Consider the following 20239-nt stretch of genomic DNA (forward strand, 5'->3'; position numbering starts at 1 on the left):
ATCATATTTTATTTTAACTCTACTTCAAATACTAAAGAGCTAATTAAACAACATTAAACAAATTTCGTTATAATGAATAAAGTATGTAAAATAAACTTAAATGCGGGCGAACTTAGATTTCATGACAAAATGCCTACATATATACATACATTACACTAAAATATTAGTTAAAATATATTGGTATTTCCATTAAGCTACGACAATTAAACCACAAGGTGTTGAATTTAACTTTAAAAAATATTTTTTGTAGAATTCTTAAAAAAATATTCTCTTTAATTATCGGGAAAGTAAAATTGGGTTATAACTTTGTACTAATGTACATACATAAGTATATATATAACACTCATATTACAATATTATTATGGTTTATGTATATATATATAAATATACAAGTATAGTTATATACTGCATTACCTACTAACTTTTTCTTTTTTGCTTTAATTTTTAAATAAATAAAATAAATGAAATATTTGTATAGCAACCTTAATGTATATTTGAAACATACTTTATATTTGTATAGGATTATATGTATATATGTATAGATTAAACAAATACATAATGTATAATATACATGTTATATGTACATTAAAAAAAAAAAACCATAAAATTAAAAACTCTCTTTTGTCTATAAAATTAATTCCCAAAATAAAAGCCTCTTACATTTTGGGGCGGAAGCAAATAAATTTATTCATATTATATGAGGCAAAAATGAAGAAGAATTGAAAAGAAAAAAAAAAAAAACTATTTTCTATTCATTTATGTTATTATCCTTTTTCTTCTATGCTATAGAATACATATACCTTTTTTTTTAATACATACGTACATATATGTATATAATGTATGTAATTTTTCCTTTTTTGTTTATACATTTTTTTTTTGTATGGTTATTTTTACTATTTATGTTTTTCTTTTCTTCTTTTCTATTATTTTTAGGAAGCTGAAAGTGCTATCACTGCTATGAACGGTCAATGGTTAGGATCTCGGTCGATACGAACAAATTGGGCAACTAGAAAACCACCAGCAACAAAAGCTGACGGTATGTATAATATTTTAATGTTATATACATATATATATTATGTTTACATATGCATGCATGGGAACAAAACATAATAAACACAAACACACATAATACACATACATCTTTATTAATGTTTTGAATGTTTTCAATGAACAATTAAATAATAGAAGGGCATAGTATTTGTATATAATATGCATATATCTATTGTACATATATACATTATACATTAATACATAAATTTTTTTTGTAATGTACACATTTATAAAAATGTAAATGTAATATGCATACGTATTATACCATATTACTTACAAACTATGATTTTTTTTTAAGTAGATTTTTTCATAAACTTTAAAATTATTAGGGTCATATTAAAGATTTTTGTTGCATTAAAGTCAAATTGTTTTCATAATCATTAAAAAATTTTGAATATTTCAAAAAGCCAACAAATAAAAATTCCATTTGCAACATACATACATAATATTTACATTGAATTTGAACCAATTAAACCTATCCATTTAAATTAAATATAGAATCTAAGTTTAAGTAGTTTAAGTGTTTTATTCATTTGCCATAATATTAATGCCTAAAGTGCTTTAACTATACTGTTTAATAAGAAAAGGAAAAAACTATTTTCTTTTTTTGTTTAAATTTTCTAAAAATATAAAATTTTCAATAAAAATTCTAATGGATTGATGACGCTATTTTTTATTATTCTATATGGCATTTATGGCTGTCTTTCACTCAAAACAAGCTCTTAAAAATTCTAAAATTATGATCCTTATATTATAATTTTTAGGCAATAACAACAACAATCCAAATATTATAAAATATTTTAAAGAAGACTAATACGATATTTATCAAAAATTTAAAATTTTTTATAAATTTAAAATATTTTATGGTAAAAATTTGAAATTTTGTAGTTCATCACTCAATAATTAATATTGTTCCATTCCTTATTTTTCTTCCTATGTTATCATATTTTACAAACTAATTTTAAAGATATTGTAATTCGAACTGAAGTAATTCTGAGAAACTAAATCGAAATTACAAGTTTACCTTGCTGCTTCGCCTTTTAAATTAGGTATTCTAATTTAAATTTTGGCCCCTTTTAAATTTGGTATTCAATGGAAACTTTAAATTGTTGTTTTCCAAAAAGTGAGCTACTCCTCTGATATTAACCCTTTTTCATATAGCCGGAAATCCTTATTTAAATAAGGTTTTATACAAAATTTAATATGGTAAAAGAATTTTCATATTGAAAATTTCCACATGTTATTTGCAACATTTGTATTGTGGGGAAAACGCTTTAACTTAAAAATTTGGAGTCTTACAGATATCGTAAAAATGGTAATGTAGTACCAATCAGTTTGTATGGTACAACCTTTCCATTTCTGTAAATGCGAAAATTGTTTCATGAAAATCGAATTACATAGTAAGTTCCCTGAATTTTACAATCTGAAAAATCTCTTTAAAAAAATCTTAAAATTACACAATAACCCTATGTCATGCAATTCAACTATATTAGCAGATTTAATAACATGCGTGCACAATTATATAAAAATCAATTCTTTCTACTTTATCGACCACAATTTAAAAAACAAAATTCCTGAACGAAAGATTTGAATGACTGCTTCATATATATAATCTTTTAAAAATTCTAAATCTAGTTCTGAATTAATTGATTACCTAAACAAAATTCAATATAAATTCGCAAATCTATATATGAGCACATTATATTGCATTATTCCTTACGCGACATTCATTTGATATACGATTTTTTTACAATACAATACTCATATCTTATTATTTAAGTGTACGATCCTCCATACTATACTAAGTCTACTGTAACATAATTGCATACGTATGATAAATTATACATAATTTATGTGTATATATGTATATTAGGGTGGGCTGAAAAAAAATTTTTTTTTATTTTGTTAAAATTATTTGCGATATAGTACATACATTTATGTCGTCTTTTTAGATGTAGGTATATTAGATGCTGTAAGATATTAATAATTTTTATTTTCATAACTTTTACAGTACGAGTGAAGAAAATTGCTTATCACATGCAGTCAGAAATTTATGCATACGTTTGACTTATTTCTCTTGATTTGAATGTAGCCAAAACAAATTTTTAAAGCCGGCAACAAATTTTTATACATTAATTTCTGCATCTTTGAAAAAACTTTGGGAGTTTTGAATCTAATCGGCGAGCTAAATCTAATTTAATTTGATTTTAATCTTTTTTTTTTTCAATTATTATTAATTTTCATTTAAGGCAACATATGACTGTAACAATAGAAAAAGTAACTCTTATTTTTCATATTTGTATACCAGCAATCCACCCTAATACACACACACACACACAGTATACACTATGGCACACACACCAAACACATTCATATTATATATGTATAAATAATGAGCTCATATACAATTAAATATATTATGCACTATGCTAACAGCATTTTCAAAAAGTGTAGATAATACAAAATGGGTAGAAGAAAAAAAAAACTTAATCTGTTATTTACCTTTCCATTGTTTAATTCTTTATTATTTTTTCTATTTAACTATGTTTATTTTTTTTTTTTTCATTTTTGCTTTGTTTTTATGTTCCAGCTTTTATATTTTATATTTCACCTTAGTTATCTTTAATTTGCAAGGACAGTAAATGCAGTTAAAAACAACACTTCAATTTATCTCTACTTACAGAAATAAAACGCTTATGTGGATATTTAACTTACATATGAGCGATTTTATAAAAAAAAAAAAAATGAAAAATTATAAAATTACGTTTGTATAAAGTGAGATATCATTGTTCTGCGCCATTTATGATTATAAATTTTTTATTAGATTTAAAGAATTGTTTTGTTCCCCATTAGTTTAACTTTAAATGAATCTAAAATGGAAAGAGAAATTTTTTTGTTCGTAAGTCCCAAAATAACACACGTTCAGTTTAATTTTAAACAACATTAAATCCAAAAATATAAGCACTACAAAATTATTTAAATAGTGTAAATGAAAGTTATTAGCCAATTTGCAAAGTTCAATTATAAAAAATTGAATAATCATAAATTTGGACTGTTGTTCAAACACAATATTTTGAATGAATAACTAGAGTTTGATCAAATAGCCCTGGACAATCTTTCAATTCATTTAAAAAAACAATATTATTGATATCCTAAAATATAAGCAAAATATTCCTAAATTTAAAATTTATGTATTAAAAAAATTTAATAAAATTTCCTGAAAATTAATTTATGTAATATTTTATGCTTGAACTCATAAGCTCTCCTTATCGAATTTGATCTTAAAAGTATTAGAATTCTAATTTGAAATTTTCATTTTAAAAATATTTCAGTAATTTACAAATTTTTTCCATAACGACTGAAATAATTACAATTCTTTCTTAATTTTTAAATCCTTTGCAGTTACTACAATACTGTTAAAGTCCCTGTTCTCTTCATTATACCTTGGCATATCAAATTAGAGAAAGAAAATCTAGAGTAATTAAAGTGTAATTTACAATTTGTTTTTTGTCTAATTTTGTTGAATAAAAATTATCTTCTTTTGTTGGCATCATCCTGCTACAAAACTAATGCCATTTAATTCCTCATTATATAGTTTTGAAATTGTGCAACAAAAAAAAAAAGAGAAAAGAGAAAAAAATTTGACATCCCAGCTTTTTAGTTAAGCATTAATTTTTAATTTAATTTTTTCATTATCATTAAATTTTTTTTTTTTTTGTTTTTTGCATTTTTACTGACATTTCACTTTATAATCATTCATTTTACGTAGATTTTTATTTTTTCTTATACCTTTTGTGCATAGTTATTTCACACACAAAAAAAAAATTATTTTAATTTTTTTATTATATTTTCCAGTAAACTCAAAGCCACTGACATTTGATGAGGTATACAATCAAAGTAGTCCAACTAATTGCACAGTATATTGTGGAGGAATTAATGGTGCACTTTCTGGTACATTAACAGAGGAAATATTGCAAAAAACTTTTTCACCCTTTGGCACAATTCAAGAGATACGAGTATTCAAAGATAAAGGATACGCTTTTGTTAGGTAAATTAAAAAAAAATAAAATAAAATAAATAAAATAATTTTAATTTATGAAAAATAAAATATATTTTTTAATTTTAAGACTGAATAAAAATAAATAATGAATATGTATGTGAATATGCTCTACAATGTTCACGTATACATATATAAATCTTATGAATGGTTATCTTATGAAGAGTTGGAATGACTTTTATTATACTAGCTATAAGAGTTATTAATTTATTAAGATTTACTTATACATGCTTTGAAATATTCCAAAAGCAGAATACAATTGTACACAAATTTCATTACGAGGTATACCTCTGCGATAGATGGACAACAATTTTGCTTAAATTATATTTATATACACTCTTCTAGTTCCTAATTCTTCAGTTCTGATTACAATTACAATAACGAGTCCAATTAATTTGCACCAAAATCTAATTTTTACATTATAACAAACTTGTTAGAAAATTCTTCTTCTAGTTAAACGCATGCGAACCTTTTGAAAACAATTTTGATTTTATATTTTTAAAGTGCTACACTTATTCACAGTATTAATACCTACCAAAATTCTGCAGTTAATTAAAAATAAATAATGAAAATCAGAAAAAATAATCAATATATATGGTATTCACATTCATCACCAGACTTATGCTCGAAAAAAAATAATTCAAAATTAAATGACTTAAAAGTACACAATATTGCATCTATAAGAAAAAACATAACTTGGAACCATATGAATAGATGAAAGATTTATAATTGTTTATCTATATTGTTGTGTGCTATATCTTGTGAATATTTAATCGAAATTCAAATGACTTTGACAATGAACATTTATACATCATATATGTGTAGTATTGAAGTTCATATAGAAATATTTATTTATCGTAAAAAAAAATTGAAAATTTTAATTTGCAAATGTCGCCAATTATTATATTGAAAAATTTATATTTTTTTTTTATTATTATCGGTTTTCAAAATCAAAACAAATGTCTTTACTTGAATTTGACTATTTTTTAGATTAAGTAGGAAATTTTCTGAGTTCAATAGGCTCGCCACTCAGTATTCGAGAGAACCACTCAGTACGGATTTCGGAATAATTTGGTTGCCCATAAGTTTTTAAAAAACGGTCCTGTATCTTATTACACGAAGTCCATATTTACTTTATTACTTATAAGCTTCCTTATGCTTCTTTTTTATAAGAAATATCTAAGAATAATATAAAGAATATCTTTTTCACTTAATTTCAGTTTTGATCCGAAAAGAGCTTTGTAGGAAATTTTAATGATAATTTTCCTACTAACGTAAATTTTTTTTCAATATTGTCTTCTGCCCAGAAAGAACTAAGCATAATGTAAAATTCTAGCTCGATATGAACGTCTCTATAACTCCAAATTTTCATAGAACTTTTTAACTTTGTGTTCAATCCAAAATTTTCTTCCCAAATACGCAATAAAATTTGTCGCCACTGTTAATTTACCAAAAAAAAAAAAGTTAAAAACAAAATTTTCAAAATAAAAGGTGAAAATTTTTCTTGTTTTTTTTTTCAAAAAAGCAAATCCCAGTTTTAATTTACATTTTCCGGGAAAATGAACACAACAAGGAAAATGAGTAAAGTGAAAAGAAGAAAACAACAAAAAGAAAAAACATTCTAATAAAAGAAAAGGAATCAAACAAATTTTTTTTATTTTATTTTATGTTTCTCTCTGTTTTCTTTTTCATTTGCATTTGATTTATGGTGCAGACATTGCAGAAAGGTAGCTTCCGATTTAATTAAACCCACTGTTAATACTCTTTTTGTGCAATATTACGTATATTTAAACACATACATATATATATATATAAATTATATATAAGTGTGTATGTATAAATGTGAAAATATAAAAGCATGCATGTGAAATTATTTTTTTATTAGTCCTTTCTTTTTTCAATTAAAGAGGGTGAAACGAAAATCTTGTTCAAAAAATACAATATAAAGGAAAGAAAAATAAAATAAGTAGATAATTTTCTCCACTTTTCTTTCTAATAGGATGCAAGTATTTGACATGTGAATTTTAACTTTCATTTTTTTTTATAGTTATTTTAAATACATAGTTATGATTGTATATACCCGAAAGGACTTGAGTTTCTCTTACGTTTATATTTTAAAAATAAATGGGAAAAAAATTTTCACTAATGAATTATGTCACTGTAGCTAATTATTTTAAAATTATAGAAAGAGTGCATTTATAATCAAAAATGGTATTTATGTATATTACATGTACATTATGTATATATACTAAACACGGAACTGTAGATATTCTTCTATATATTAACGCACAGAATGTGATTTAGTTGTAAATGGAAATTGTTTTTTTAAAATATACTTGAAGGACACATAGTATTTCTAGAAATAATTTTTCCAATCAATTATAATGTGAATTGTGTTAGAAGGTGTTAGAATAAGGAAATCAGACTTTTAAAAGATGCATTAAAATTCTTTCACAATATGTTTTGCGTTAATTGCCCTAAAGCAAATAGAAAAGTGCAAATTAGAATATTATTCAATTAACTGAGAAGATTAATCTCAAACAATTTGAATTTTTAAAAATATTTGCACTTATAAAACCTCAGGAACACAAAAGTTGATGAAATAAACTTTCCTTTGTCTTGGATGACATAATCAAAGGAACAAGTTAAAGGCAGAAAAATTCATTAAAAAAATTTTTCTCCTCGAACTGGACTCGAACCAGTGACCTACCGCTTTCTAGGCGGACGCTATACCAACTGAGCTACAGAGGCATGAAGAAATTGCCGACGAAATGTTCTCTACATTGCTTATACTGTAATTCACATGATTACTAAGTATTTGTTTTTGTTTACATTGATTGCTACATACAATCTACTATTGAAACACACAATAACAAGAACATATATATTTATAGGATTGTGCCTATTGCACTAATTGGATTGTGCCTTTGATTACGTCATCCATCTGTTCTGCAGTTGCATGAAGAAATTTCCATTAAGATTAATTAGTAGTGTAATAAGCACATTCTTATTAATTCCGCAACTATAATGTTGTATTAGTAAAATTCATAATTTCCTTTGTCTCTTTTTAATCTATAACAAAACATAAAAACTTTAGCTGAATTCAGCCGATTTTAGATTTTGGATAATTATTAAAAAGATATTTAACCGATTAACTTGAAACGAAGCTTCGCTTGACAGTACAAGTTATGTAATATCTTTTGGGAGAAATCAGAATCCAGCATTTGGAGCTTAATTACGGGCCAAATTTACAAATCAAGAGGAAAAACCAACCAATTTTTTTGAAATTTAATATTTGAATTTAAAACAATGAACTTATAAATTTTTTGGGAACATCAGGGCTCTAAAACTGAATTTAAATCATGGAGGCCGATTTTAAATTTTTTTACCATATCTAAGGAACAATTGACTGAATTTCTTGAAATTTAATATTAGAATTATGGTTGGTACCGAAATTAACTGGTGAACTTTTCAAGGAATTCAGATAGAACAAAACGAAATTCTATTAAGGGCCAAATTTATATTTTTCTAAGCATGACATCTAAAACCTTACAAGCGCCCTTAAAATTTGAAAAAAAATGTTCAAAACCTATTTTCATAATCTTTGATCTCGGGCATTAAAATTTTATGAAAATCTGAATTAAATTTATCGACCTCCTCTTACATTTCGATCAGTAACTAAAATCAACACATTTATTTGACTTTTAATTTTATTTTGCAACATTGCAATATGTTCCTTTTACTCGTATATATATTCCTATTATACTGAGAATAAAAATTCTAAATTCTCATTTACCAATAATAAACATTTTACATACAGTTCAATATAGTACAACAATTATTATAGATTTATTATGTAGAAACAGTCACATGAACCCGTTTAACTAGACACTCGTTTTTTCTTGCTAAATAAATTGTTTCATATACTTACGTATATAATGTATAAATATTTCTACATACTGTTATACACATGTGTGTTCGTTCAACTTAATAATAGAACATTATTAAAATTACCATTATTGCAATCGAAAGATTTTTTTTTCCTCAACCTATATAAGGAAAAAATTACAGAAAACTAAAAAGCCATAAAGAGAGAAAATAAACATAAGAGCAAAAATAAAAAAACAATTTTCTTTAAAAAAAAATTCAATAGGGAAAAAAATTATAGAAAATGATAAGATTTAAGCTTGCTCAACTGTCAAAAGTCGAGCAATAAAAATTTTTAATGTTAACCTTTCGTACAACCCGTTCTATAATGCAAAAGGAAAACAAAAAAAATAATAACACTAACAATAATAATGATAATAACAGTAAGTTTTTCACTTGCCTTTTTTTTGTTCTCTCATATTATTCTCAATTTTTACAACTCGTTATTCACCAGTTTTAGTCATTCCATTTCATTCTTTCTTTCATCTTATATTTCTAGAATTTTTTGTTTGTTTATTTTTTCGTTTTTGTTTTCATTTTCCTTCTCATCCCACACTTTTTCTCATTCTGTGTTATATCCTTCTCTTCCTCACGTCTTCTAATTCGGAATTCTCTACAATCTATGATTGCTTTCTTTCTTTAATTTCTTATAAACTTGAATAATATTGTGTTATTATTGTTATTATTTTTCTCTTTTTCGTTCATTTTCTCATAATGACGGTAGATGTCTCTAACAAATGGTTTCTATAAAGAAAATTTTTAAGAATCTAAAGAAATAAAATGGAGAAAAAAAATTATAACTGTATTTTGTTGACGTTATTGTTGTAAAAATAGAAAGCAAAATTATTAGTTTTTCTTTCATTATTATGAAATATTTATACAAAAAAAAAGAGAAAAAAAAGAAAACAAAAAATAAAGGTCTTAGTATCGTATACGACTATAAATATTATGAAAAAGAACAAAAAAAAAACGTTTTATATTATATACGAGCATATTTACATACATACCTATCTACCTACATAAACAATATCAATATAACAGTTATTAGGAAAGCTTCCATTAAAAATAATTTTCCTCTTTCCCTATCTGCATATATATTATGTATATGTGTGTATGCATGTACACAAATAATATAATTTTTTTTTATTTCATTCTTATTATCCTTTATATACGTATATATATAGATTTTCAACAAAAGAAGCTGCAACACATGCAATTGTAGCAATTCATAATTCAGAAATAAATTCACAACCGGTTAAATGTTCATGGGGTAAAGAAAGTGGAGATCCAAATAATGCACCAGCAATTGCTAGTCAAGCATTAAGTCAAGCTGGATTTCCATTTGGTACACCATATGGACAACAAGTAGCTGGTTATTGGTATCCACCAGCACCAACAGCATATCCAACGGCACCGGCACCATCAACACCATTACAAGCTGGGCAATTTTTACAAGGAATGCAAGGATATACATATGGTCAATTTGCTGGTTATCAACAAGGATATATGGGGTAAGAATAGATTTTTTTTTTTCTATTTATTTTCTTATTTTATTCTTGTATATTATATTTTATAAAGTATGTGTGTATATGTATAGAAAATGGATTCATTTTAGATTCTAGATATTAATAATAGAAAAGTATGTTTAGAGAATGCTGTTGAATTTTTTTTTACTTTTTTTTTTTTTTTAAATTCATTTGAAAATTATTTGTTTTTCATTTTTTTTTTCTCTCTTTTTTTTTGTTGTTTTGTGCACTATCACCTTTATTTAAGAAAATAAAGAATTTGAAATGGATTTTAGTGTTTTTTTTTTGTTGTTGTAATTTTAAAATATTCCTATGGTACTTTTTGTATATACTCACATACATAATACTTATAGATACAAATATGTATATTTTTAAAATAAATAGACAACAAAGGGAAGTGAAAAATTCAGAAAATATAAAAAAAAAAATATGCTAGTGGTAAATGGGAAATGCAAAAATGCATTTTTGTACAATAATAAAATATAAAAAAATATTGCACCATCTAACTTTTATCTTAGTGTTCCGTTGGTTTTGGGTTTTTATGTTCTTCTTTTGATTTTGTTTTTTGTTTTTTGTGTTCTGTACACCTATAGAAGTGAACGTTTTATACACCACTTTAGTTTTTTTCTATTTTTATTTTTATTTTTTTTTATTTAAAAAAATTCTCATATATAAATTATATATATATATATATATATATATATTTTATATAATAATAGAACAATGCATGTTTTATACACTTCACATGTTATAAGCAATGAAGTACAATCATAATTTTATATATACACATACGAGTATGTACAAATATATCTTTGGAAAAAAAAAATATTCTAAAACCATGAATTGAGGGTTTTCCTTTTTAAATTTTTATGATTTCTTGGAAATATTTTATACCTCAATTTTCTTATACAAAAAAGAAAACAAAAAAAAAAAAGAGTGAAATAAACAACAGAAATGTGGTTAAATGGTGTTGCAATTTTGTTCAAGTCAACCAAAAGGTATTCAGAATAATACTAGAATAAAAATAATAGTTTAGTGAATTTTATAATCTAAACTATTTCAAATATTAATATTTTTGCAAGTAGTTATAGTTTAATAATAATTGGTTGTTAATCATACAATCCAAATTAGGACTGTTTGTAAAAGACAAAGAAAACAAATATATTTTAATTTTATTGTTAGTAAAATTAAAATATATATAAAATTTAATACAATATTTTAGAACATTAAAATTAATAGTTTCACTTATTAGTTGGACTCATTCGAATCGAACAAAATTTAAAGTTTCTTAGAATTTCCTTGATATATTGCAAAAATATATGAAATAATTTAATAATAATTATCATTTAAATGAGCGAGATACACAGTCTGCCTAAAATACTATACGAACATTCTTTTAGATAATTTTATGTGCAATTTTCAATTAAACCAAATTATAATACAATAACTTTATTTTTAACATTATACTGACATACTTCAATATTACTTTGTATAGGGTCATTACTTTAGATTTAAAATTCTATAGGTATTTAAATATTATTGTACCGTACCAGATTATGTCAAAGAATTTCCGACCCTAAAATACTTTCAAGTCAAAAATTTGTACTATTGAATTAAAAATTTATTAACACAATGGAAATTTCTTCATACAAGTGCAGAACAGATGGACTAGAACTGGACTCGAACCAGTCACCTACCGCTTTCTAAGCGGATGCTCTACCAACTGAGCTACAGAGGTATGAAGAAATTTCAGACGAAATGTTCTTCATATTGCTTTATACTGTAATCCACATGATTACTGAGTATTGTTTACATTAATTGTGATGCTATATGCATTCTTCTACTTGAAACACATAGGTATTTTGCCTATTACACTAATACATTGAATTACTAATACAAAGTGGAGTTGTTTTAATTAATAAATATAGTGCCTATTAAAACAACTACACGTTGTACTCGTATTTGTAATTCAATAAAAATTTATTCTTCATTTCAACAATTTCGGTATTATAAAATAATTGGCGTTGAACAGATTCAAATGCAATAACACTTTATTGGATTTCCATGAATTTCTTGAATTAAAAAATATTGAATTTCTGAATTCAAAAGTTTCGTAATATTTTTTTTATTTGATTTAATTTTCAATGATCGTGATGACACAATTTTGAGTCAATAATGAAAATAAGTTAATTGTAAAAGTAAATATGAAACTATTCCTTTACACTGTTTGCAAACGTGTTTGAAAAGGCTTAAAAAAATTATTCAATGTTTATTTCAATTTATTTCGTTAGCCTTACAAACCTTACTATTATAGAGAAGAAAAATAAGAAAAAAAAAAAACAAAATCTAACCAAATGGAAAATTTCTTTATTTTCAATGCTGCCATATACTAAACTTATAGAAGAATAAAAAAACAAAAAACATAACAAAAAAACCTTTTAAAAATGTTAAAATATTATGAGAAATTTTTATTTTTCCGTTATCCTGAAATATTTTCCTAGTTTTTATTTTCCATTTTTATTTTTTGTTTTTTTTCCTACCACCTTTTTTCTTCTTGAATAATTTTTCGTTTTTAATTTTTTTCTTGTAAACGTGTACGTTTTTTTTTTACGAATGTTTTATTGAAATCCTCCATTTTTTTTTCTCTGTTTTTTGTTTCACCCCATTACATAACCATAGGAATTTTGTGTGCATTCAAGGTGATTTTTTTTTTTTTCATTTGTAAGTTTTTTTTATAGCTTTTATAATTTCGAACATTTTTTTTTTGAGTAGAACAACCAGTTGTTGTTTTTTTCTTACTCTAACCATAATTGTACTGCATATTATGTAAAAAGTAATAAGAAAAATGCGAAAACACAAATAAAATACATTCAATTTACTATAGTAGTAAAATGTATATATATACAAAAAAAAAAAATAACAATGATAATAACTAAAAAAAAAAAAATCAGATTTTGCTTTCATTAAGATTTTTGTATTGTACCTTTTCTTTTTCAAATTTTTTTTTACATTTTTGTATATTTATGGGTTTCTACTTGTTTTTTTTTCTCCTTTTTATTAATGTACATAATAGAATGGGAGTACAAATACCAGGAGCATGGCAAAGTGTACCAGCTCAAGCACAAATACCAGCTGCAACTGCACAACAAATTGCTCAAGGTGTTGGTAGTGCATTACCACAAGCGACCGGTGTTGTTGCATATCCAATGCAACAATTTCAAGTTAGCCCACAGGTAAATTTTAAAATAAAATTTATTTTCTTCTTTTCTTTTATTGTTTTGTTCTTTTTTGAACTTGTGTCTTGTACATTTTATCTTTTTTTGTTGTATTTGTTTTTTTTTTTTGTTTTGTTAAATAAAACGTACAATAGTGTTAGTATATAAGATTTTCATTTTCTTTTTTGGTTTATTTTGTTTTCTCGTTATTAATGATGCAAAGTTAAATATATTTTATAAATATAATGTTTGAAATAAGGAAATTATTTAAATAAAAAATTTTGTAAAATTTTTTGAACTGCATACAAAATGAAAATGCTTTATAAAATTTCGAAAATATCAAATTTTGTTAATTTGTTTTTTTTTTGTTCCACATGATACACAAGCTACTTATATACATACAAATATTAATTGTTAAGAAATTAAATTTGAAAAGGAAAAAAAAGTAAAAAATAATAAATAATTTTAAAAAGAAAAATAAAATTTTTTTTTTGTGATAAAAAATTTTTTATAAAAAATTTTAAAAACATAAAATTGACCTTTATATTAAAATTAGGTCATTTTTTTTAAATTTATAGTTGATTTAACAATAATATACTAAGACTTGGTGATGACCGAAACAATAAAATTAATAAAAATCTTTCAGATTACCAAAACAATTTTAATTTACATGAAATATAATAGTGATACCATAGGGCATGTTAGTTTTAACGAAATAGAAAATTAGATTGTTATACAATTAATAAAATTGTTATACTATTAATGAAAATCGGAGTGATTTCAAATTAATTTTCCCATATATCTTAGAAATAGATCTATAGTTTTTGAAAAATAAACTGGCACTATAAAATTTTTTTATAGAAATTCAATTTTTTATTTTGCCTCCAATTTTAACGGTATTTCTAACAAATGAATTAGTTGAACTTAAATTAAATGTACAAGATTTAAAAAAAATCGCTGCCCATATTATATTTTCGGATTCGACAACTCTTATAGTATACTCATACTGTAAGTTCTATATCAAAAATAAAAATAATTAATCATTATTTACAACATTATTCCAATATCTTTTATAAAATATTTTATTTGGGTCTGACATACAAATCATTTGTTATCTTTCAATTCCAAAATCAATTTCCATTACTTTAGTCACCATTTAGTTATATTAATGTACTCAATCAGTATGAATAAAACAATAGTAAATTAACCAATAAAATTTTAATCAGATAAATTATTTTAATATTTTACTTTGATATTTTTTATTCTTATAATTAATTTCAAAAATATTATTATTAATTGCATACAAATAAATAAGATTCTAAGCTAATTTGTCTATTTAGTCGGTATTTATTTAATTTAATATATGATCATAAATTATAGGTTCTATTTAAATTAAATTATGACAAATTAATTACTATGACCACAAACACATACCAATTGTGATTTTATTTAGAAATTATTAGATATTTTATGTGAACGTAAATCGGTGCTTTAAATTTCAAATTAGAATTTTTCTTAAAACGTTTCTTAATCTGAGAATACAGATTTGAATTATAAAATCAATTATGATTTATATAATATTTAAAATAATTACAGAAAATCATGTTAATTTTTAATGACCAAACTATATTTTTCAATGTATTGGATTCATATATTGGTGTTGTAAAAAAACTTCCATTTTCAAAAGGATATGTATGAAATATAGTTATAATTTATAGAGTTTTCTTTAAAATTTAAAAATCCAATAATAATATTTGAAATTTATCATATTTATTCGAAAATCTACTTTTAATATTTATTAAGCTTTTAAAATCTCCCAATTTGATTAAGTAGAAAATTTCACACCAGTTTTTGATTTCATAAAGGTAAAAATAAAATCGTAATCACTATAGTATTATTTATAATATTGACATAAATTAAAAAAATAAAAAAAAAATTGTACAAATTAAAAAAAGGAAACATTAAATGAAATTAAAATTATCCTCGTTAACAATTTATTTTAATTATTATCCTTTTGTTGAAATGAAAAGTTTTATGGTAGATTTTTCTTATTAAATAATTTTAAACATTTTTCAATTTTTCATTTTATTTTATGTTAATTTAATTTTTTAATAAAAAGGAAATATATTATTTATTAAGAACATTATTAAACATTATTGAATTAAATTTTAATTAATTTCTGTATTTTATTGTGTATTTTTTTTTTTTTTTTGGTACAATAATATTATATAAATTGTTATATAATAAATATTCTTCAAATTTCGTATAAAACTTTAGCCGCAAGATACTAATAAATAAAATATTGTACAAAAATATAACAGAAATAATAACAACAAGAATAATAATAATAATAAGAAAAATTAAAAATATAATAAAAATTAAAATAACAATAAAATATAAAAGAAAATTCTCTAGCCAATCGGAAATGGTGTTAAATAATTCATGTTAAATGTGCTATATACAAATTATGACTTTAGGTTAAAAAATTTTTTTTTATTAATATATTATTGTCAGGTGTGCACTAATGTACAATAATTAATAGCAGGTAAATAGCATATATATTTTGTATATATATATATTTTTTTAATGTTGCAGTTAAAATATGCCTAGGTATACATGTACATATTATGTATATGTATGTTGTTCTGAATTTTCATATTGTTTTTTTAATTGCATTCCAATATTTTATTGAATATTGAATACGAAACGTTTGTATTACACTTATTGGATTTTCGATTTATTTGTTTAACTTCTTTAAACTGGATGCAATTATTATATTTGTAGGGTATTATAAATTTATGAACCCATTTACAAAGTTAAGAAAAATGAATTCGAAATATTTAAATTTACATATATATATATATATATATATCTAATATTTCGAATTTGTTCGAGTATATTTTTGTTCTCTATCATTCGTTAGGCCTTTCGTTCGTTACTGCAATTCATCAAAACAATCATTACAATTGCGACGAATATAAATAATGTCGCGAAAAAGTAAATACCAGAAGGAATTTTGTAGTCAAAATAAAAGCCTCAAATGACCTGAAATTTCCTGCTAGAGTACTAAAATTTAGAATAGATGAGTAAAACAAGAACTTTTAGAAAACACTACTACAACTAGAATACGAGCTGCTCAATAGCATAGCCATAGATGATATTATATAAAAATAAGTATTCGGAATAGTGTAAGAAACTTCATGGTAGATCATACATGACACCCTCATGTGACCATGTAGTGATAGGGTATCAGAAAATTAACGAAGCCAACTGAACAAAATCAAAAGAGAAAAGAAAATCATTCAATTTATTCGAGATTTTCTTATAATTCAAATATATTAATTAATAGTGTAAATTTTTATTATTTATTGAAAACTTAATTCATATGAATATTAGTGAATATATTATTATATGAATTATTGTTAACAATTCGCATTAATATTAAAACGGAAGTTAAAATATAACTTGAGTAAACCACATTGTTAACATAACGCATTTCAACAAGATTATTTTAGCAGCGGCCAAAATATATAATTATAGTCATTAAATTCTTAGATCCTTACTTAATTCTGACCTACATAGGCTAACCTATTTTCAATTTTAATTTTAAGTAATAACTTATTTTATCGAAATAAATAATAGAGCTGTGTTGAATTATACACACAAAGGTAAATTCTATGAGTAATAAAATAAACTATAATATTAATTAAAAAAAATAATTAATATAAGCTTTCCCTTCAATAAATTTTGATAATTTTTAATTTGCTATATCAAATAAAATAAATAATTATAAATATATATATTTAATTGTGTATTCTAAATTAAAAAATAAATTTATAAATTTTATAAATTTTATAATATGTTTCTTAAATATAAAAATAATTATTATCTGTACAGGAGAATTTATAAAATGTGATTTTACAAGTGTCATAATGCGATTGCATATTCTTTAAAAAAATTCAGTATGCATTAACATTGTGACGTTGTACTGTCATATTACTGTCATACTACATACACTTAAAACACTTAAGAACACGTTTACTTTAAAATACTATAAGGTTTTTTTCGTTTTTAAAACGTTTTACTTATTATTTTTTTTTTTTTTGGATAAATGAAAGCGAAAATTTCAAATAAAATTAATAAAAATTTTTAAAATAAAAAGCATTATATTAAAATTTATATTTTCTTTTAAAATTTCCTCTATAATTCTCTTCCAAATATGCATATACTAATGAAAATTTTTTTAAAATCAATATCACATAATATTTATATATTTATTTATATATATATATATAAATTCAAAACAGTTAGCAGAAGATGAATGGCTTGCCCCAAGTTTATTAGTGTAGCTGCCTAGATGGCAAATTCAACCTTCAACAGCAACAGCACCAACAGGTGCAACAGCAATATCAGTTCAACCAGGAGCACAACATCAAACAATAATATCACAAACAGCAATTACATCACCAACAGCAGTTAATGGTACAACTGCTGTTGTTGGATCTATACCAACATCATGTTCATATATTGGACAACAGCATACAATTAATCATCAGCCTCATCATCATTATCAACATCATAATCATCAACAGCAACAGCAATCAATTAGATATGCAACAACTGGACAACATCATACAATATGCGGTTGTACACCAACATTTTTAAATGTCAATGAATCATCCCCAACAGCAACAGCAAATTACACAACAGCCACCCAATTATATAAAAATCAATCAATTTAGCTATACAATAACGATAATAGTTTTAAATATATAAGTAATAATAATAATAATAAAATTCAAAATGAAAATGAGGATGAGCATGATATTGTTTTGCAATACTTTTTGAAACGAAGAAAAAAAAATTTAAAAATTTTATCCTAAATAAATTAGAACATCGAATATCTATTTGTGCATGCAATATGGCAAATACCATATTTTAATATTTTTAAAACAAATTTTATTTGATTTTTTCATTATTAAAAAAATAATAATTAATTTGAATGCAATAATCATAATGAATATTTTCATTTTATTTTAAGTGTATCCCAAAAATATGCAATTTTTTTAAATTTTGTTACAGTTAAAATTTTTCAAAAATACGCATAAATAAAGCTGAGACTTAGGTCAACAAAAAATTTAAAAAATTTAAATAGATTTGAAAGGTGAATAAATTTTACAATCGTAAATTATGCCCTCTTCGTTTAAAAATGCAAAACATTTAATTTAACAAAAATCTGAATTGTGATATTCATCACTGAAAATTATGTATTCGAGAGCTTTAATTAGGATGAAAAATCAATTTTTTTTTTCTTCTTCACTCCGGGGATTGAACCCGACTACTTTCGGTTAAAAGACCGGTGCAATAATCACTGCACCAATGGTCAGGTAGGATGAAAAATTAATTTCAAAAAATTTCAATAAAAACCTAAAATCTAGATTTTATGTAAAGCTTACATTACATGACTAGTCTACAAACACATTGTCCCACATTTATTAAACACACAAATACCTTTGTTTTAGGACCATGTTACCTATTTATCAACACACTTTGAATTTTTTATGAATTTCTTTTTAATTATGTAAAATACAAGTTCAAAATATTGACTTTGTGTAATATTAAATTTTCAACTGTATTCAACCTTTTTACAAAAAAAGGACTTGAAAAAAAAGCATATTTGAATGAAATTTTCAACAACAATAATTACACTTATTTTTTTATCTACATTATTTTATAAAGGAAATTAATTTTTTTTTTTTGTAAAAAAATTATAAAAATAAAACCAACAACAACTATGAAAACAAAAGGAAAATTGCATTATAATATAAAATAAATTTTAATTGTGTCAAACGTGACTAAATATAATGGAAATTGTAACTGCAATCCCGAAAGCAAATTTTGGTCTTACAATTTACACTTATTCTATGCATGGTTTTAATTAAATTTAATAGAGAGAAAAGGTTTTTCATGTAAAGTTTTGTTTTGTTTTATTTATTTACATTTTTTTTGTTTTGTATGAATAACATATTAAAAAGATAAAGGTTGACTATATTAATTTTATTGAAAATTATTTACTCAAAGGAGGGGGGGGGAGGGGGAAGTAAGTTCCTTGAAAAAAAAATTTAAACAAATAGATTTTGGTTAAGAAACAAAGAACAGGGTTAAAAATTACTATACAGTATAAAAATTTTCATAAATTAAGTCCATTGTCTCAATATAAGAGCAATTTTAAAGTATAGTAAAGCACAGTTAACTTCTTTTTTATTCAAATTTATTTTAAAAATTTCAATGACTAATTCTCAACAATATTTTAACTTTAAATTCTCACATTTAAAATCTCTCTCCGCTTCTATAAATTTTAAAGAATGGGTAACATTAAGTATAATAAACATTGAGTATGATTTAATTTATTTTAATACGAGAAGACCATAAAACTTCACTTTACTATGCTCCAGATTAAATTC

The 20239-nt window shown here is 23.4% G+C and overlaps 2 protein-coding genes across 2 annotated transcripts in view; both read left to right on the forward strand.

The window, feature by feature from the left end:
* LOC129608793 (cytotoxic granule associated RNA binding protein TIA1) overlaps positions 1-18757 on the forward strand; it is a 131144-nt gene extending 112387 nt beyond the window's left edge. Inside the window, exons 3-7 of the mRNA XM_055520524.1 lie at positions 934-1036; positions 4906-5098; positions 10219-10545; positions 13634-13793; positions 18083-18757. Of these exons, the coding sequence (XP_055376499.1) occupies positions 958-1036; positions 4906-5098; positions 10219-10545; positions 13634-13793; positions 18083-18124 (801 nt within the window). The 5' untranslated portion in view covers positions 934-957 and the 3' untranslated portion in view covers positions 18125-18757. The remainder of the gene's footprint in view (positions 1-933; positions 1037-4905; positions 5099-10218; positions 10546-13633; positions 13794-18082) is intronic.
* Positions 18133-18517, forward strand: LOC129608813 (protein bunched, class 2/F/G isoform-like). Its single transcript, XM_055520550.1, has 2 exons — positions 18133-18187; positions 18231-18517. Exons 1-2 carry the CDS (start codon positions 18133-18135, stop codon positions 18515-18517), a joined length of 342 nt encoding a protein of 113 aa, XP_055376525.1.
* Positions 18758-20239: the final 1482 nt, after the last annotated feature.

This window comes from Condylostylus longicornis, unplaced genomic scaffold (assembly GCF_029603195.1).
Source record: "Condylostylus longicornis isolate FDR11 unplaced genomic scaffold, ASM2960319v2 ptg000036l, whole genome shotgun sequence".
NCBI lineage: Eukaryota > Metazoa > Arthropoda > Insecta > Diptera > Dolichopodidae > Condylostylus > Condylostylus longicornis.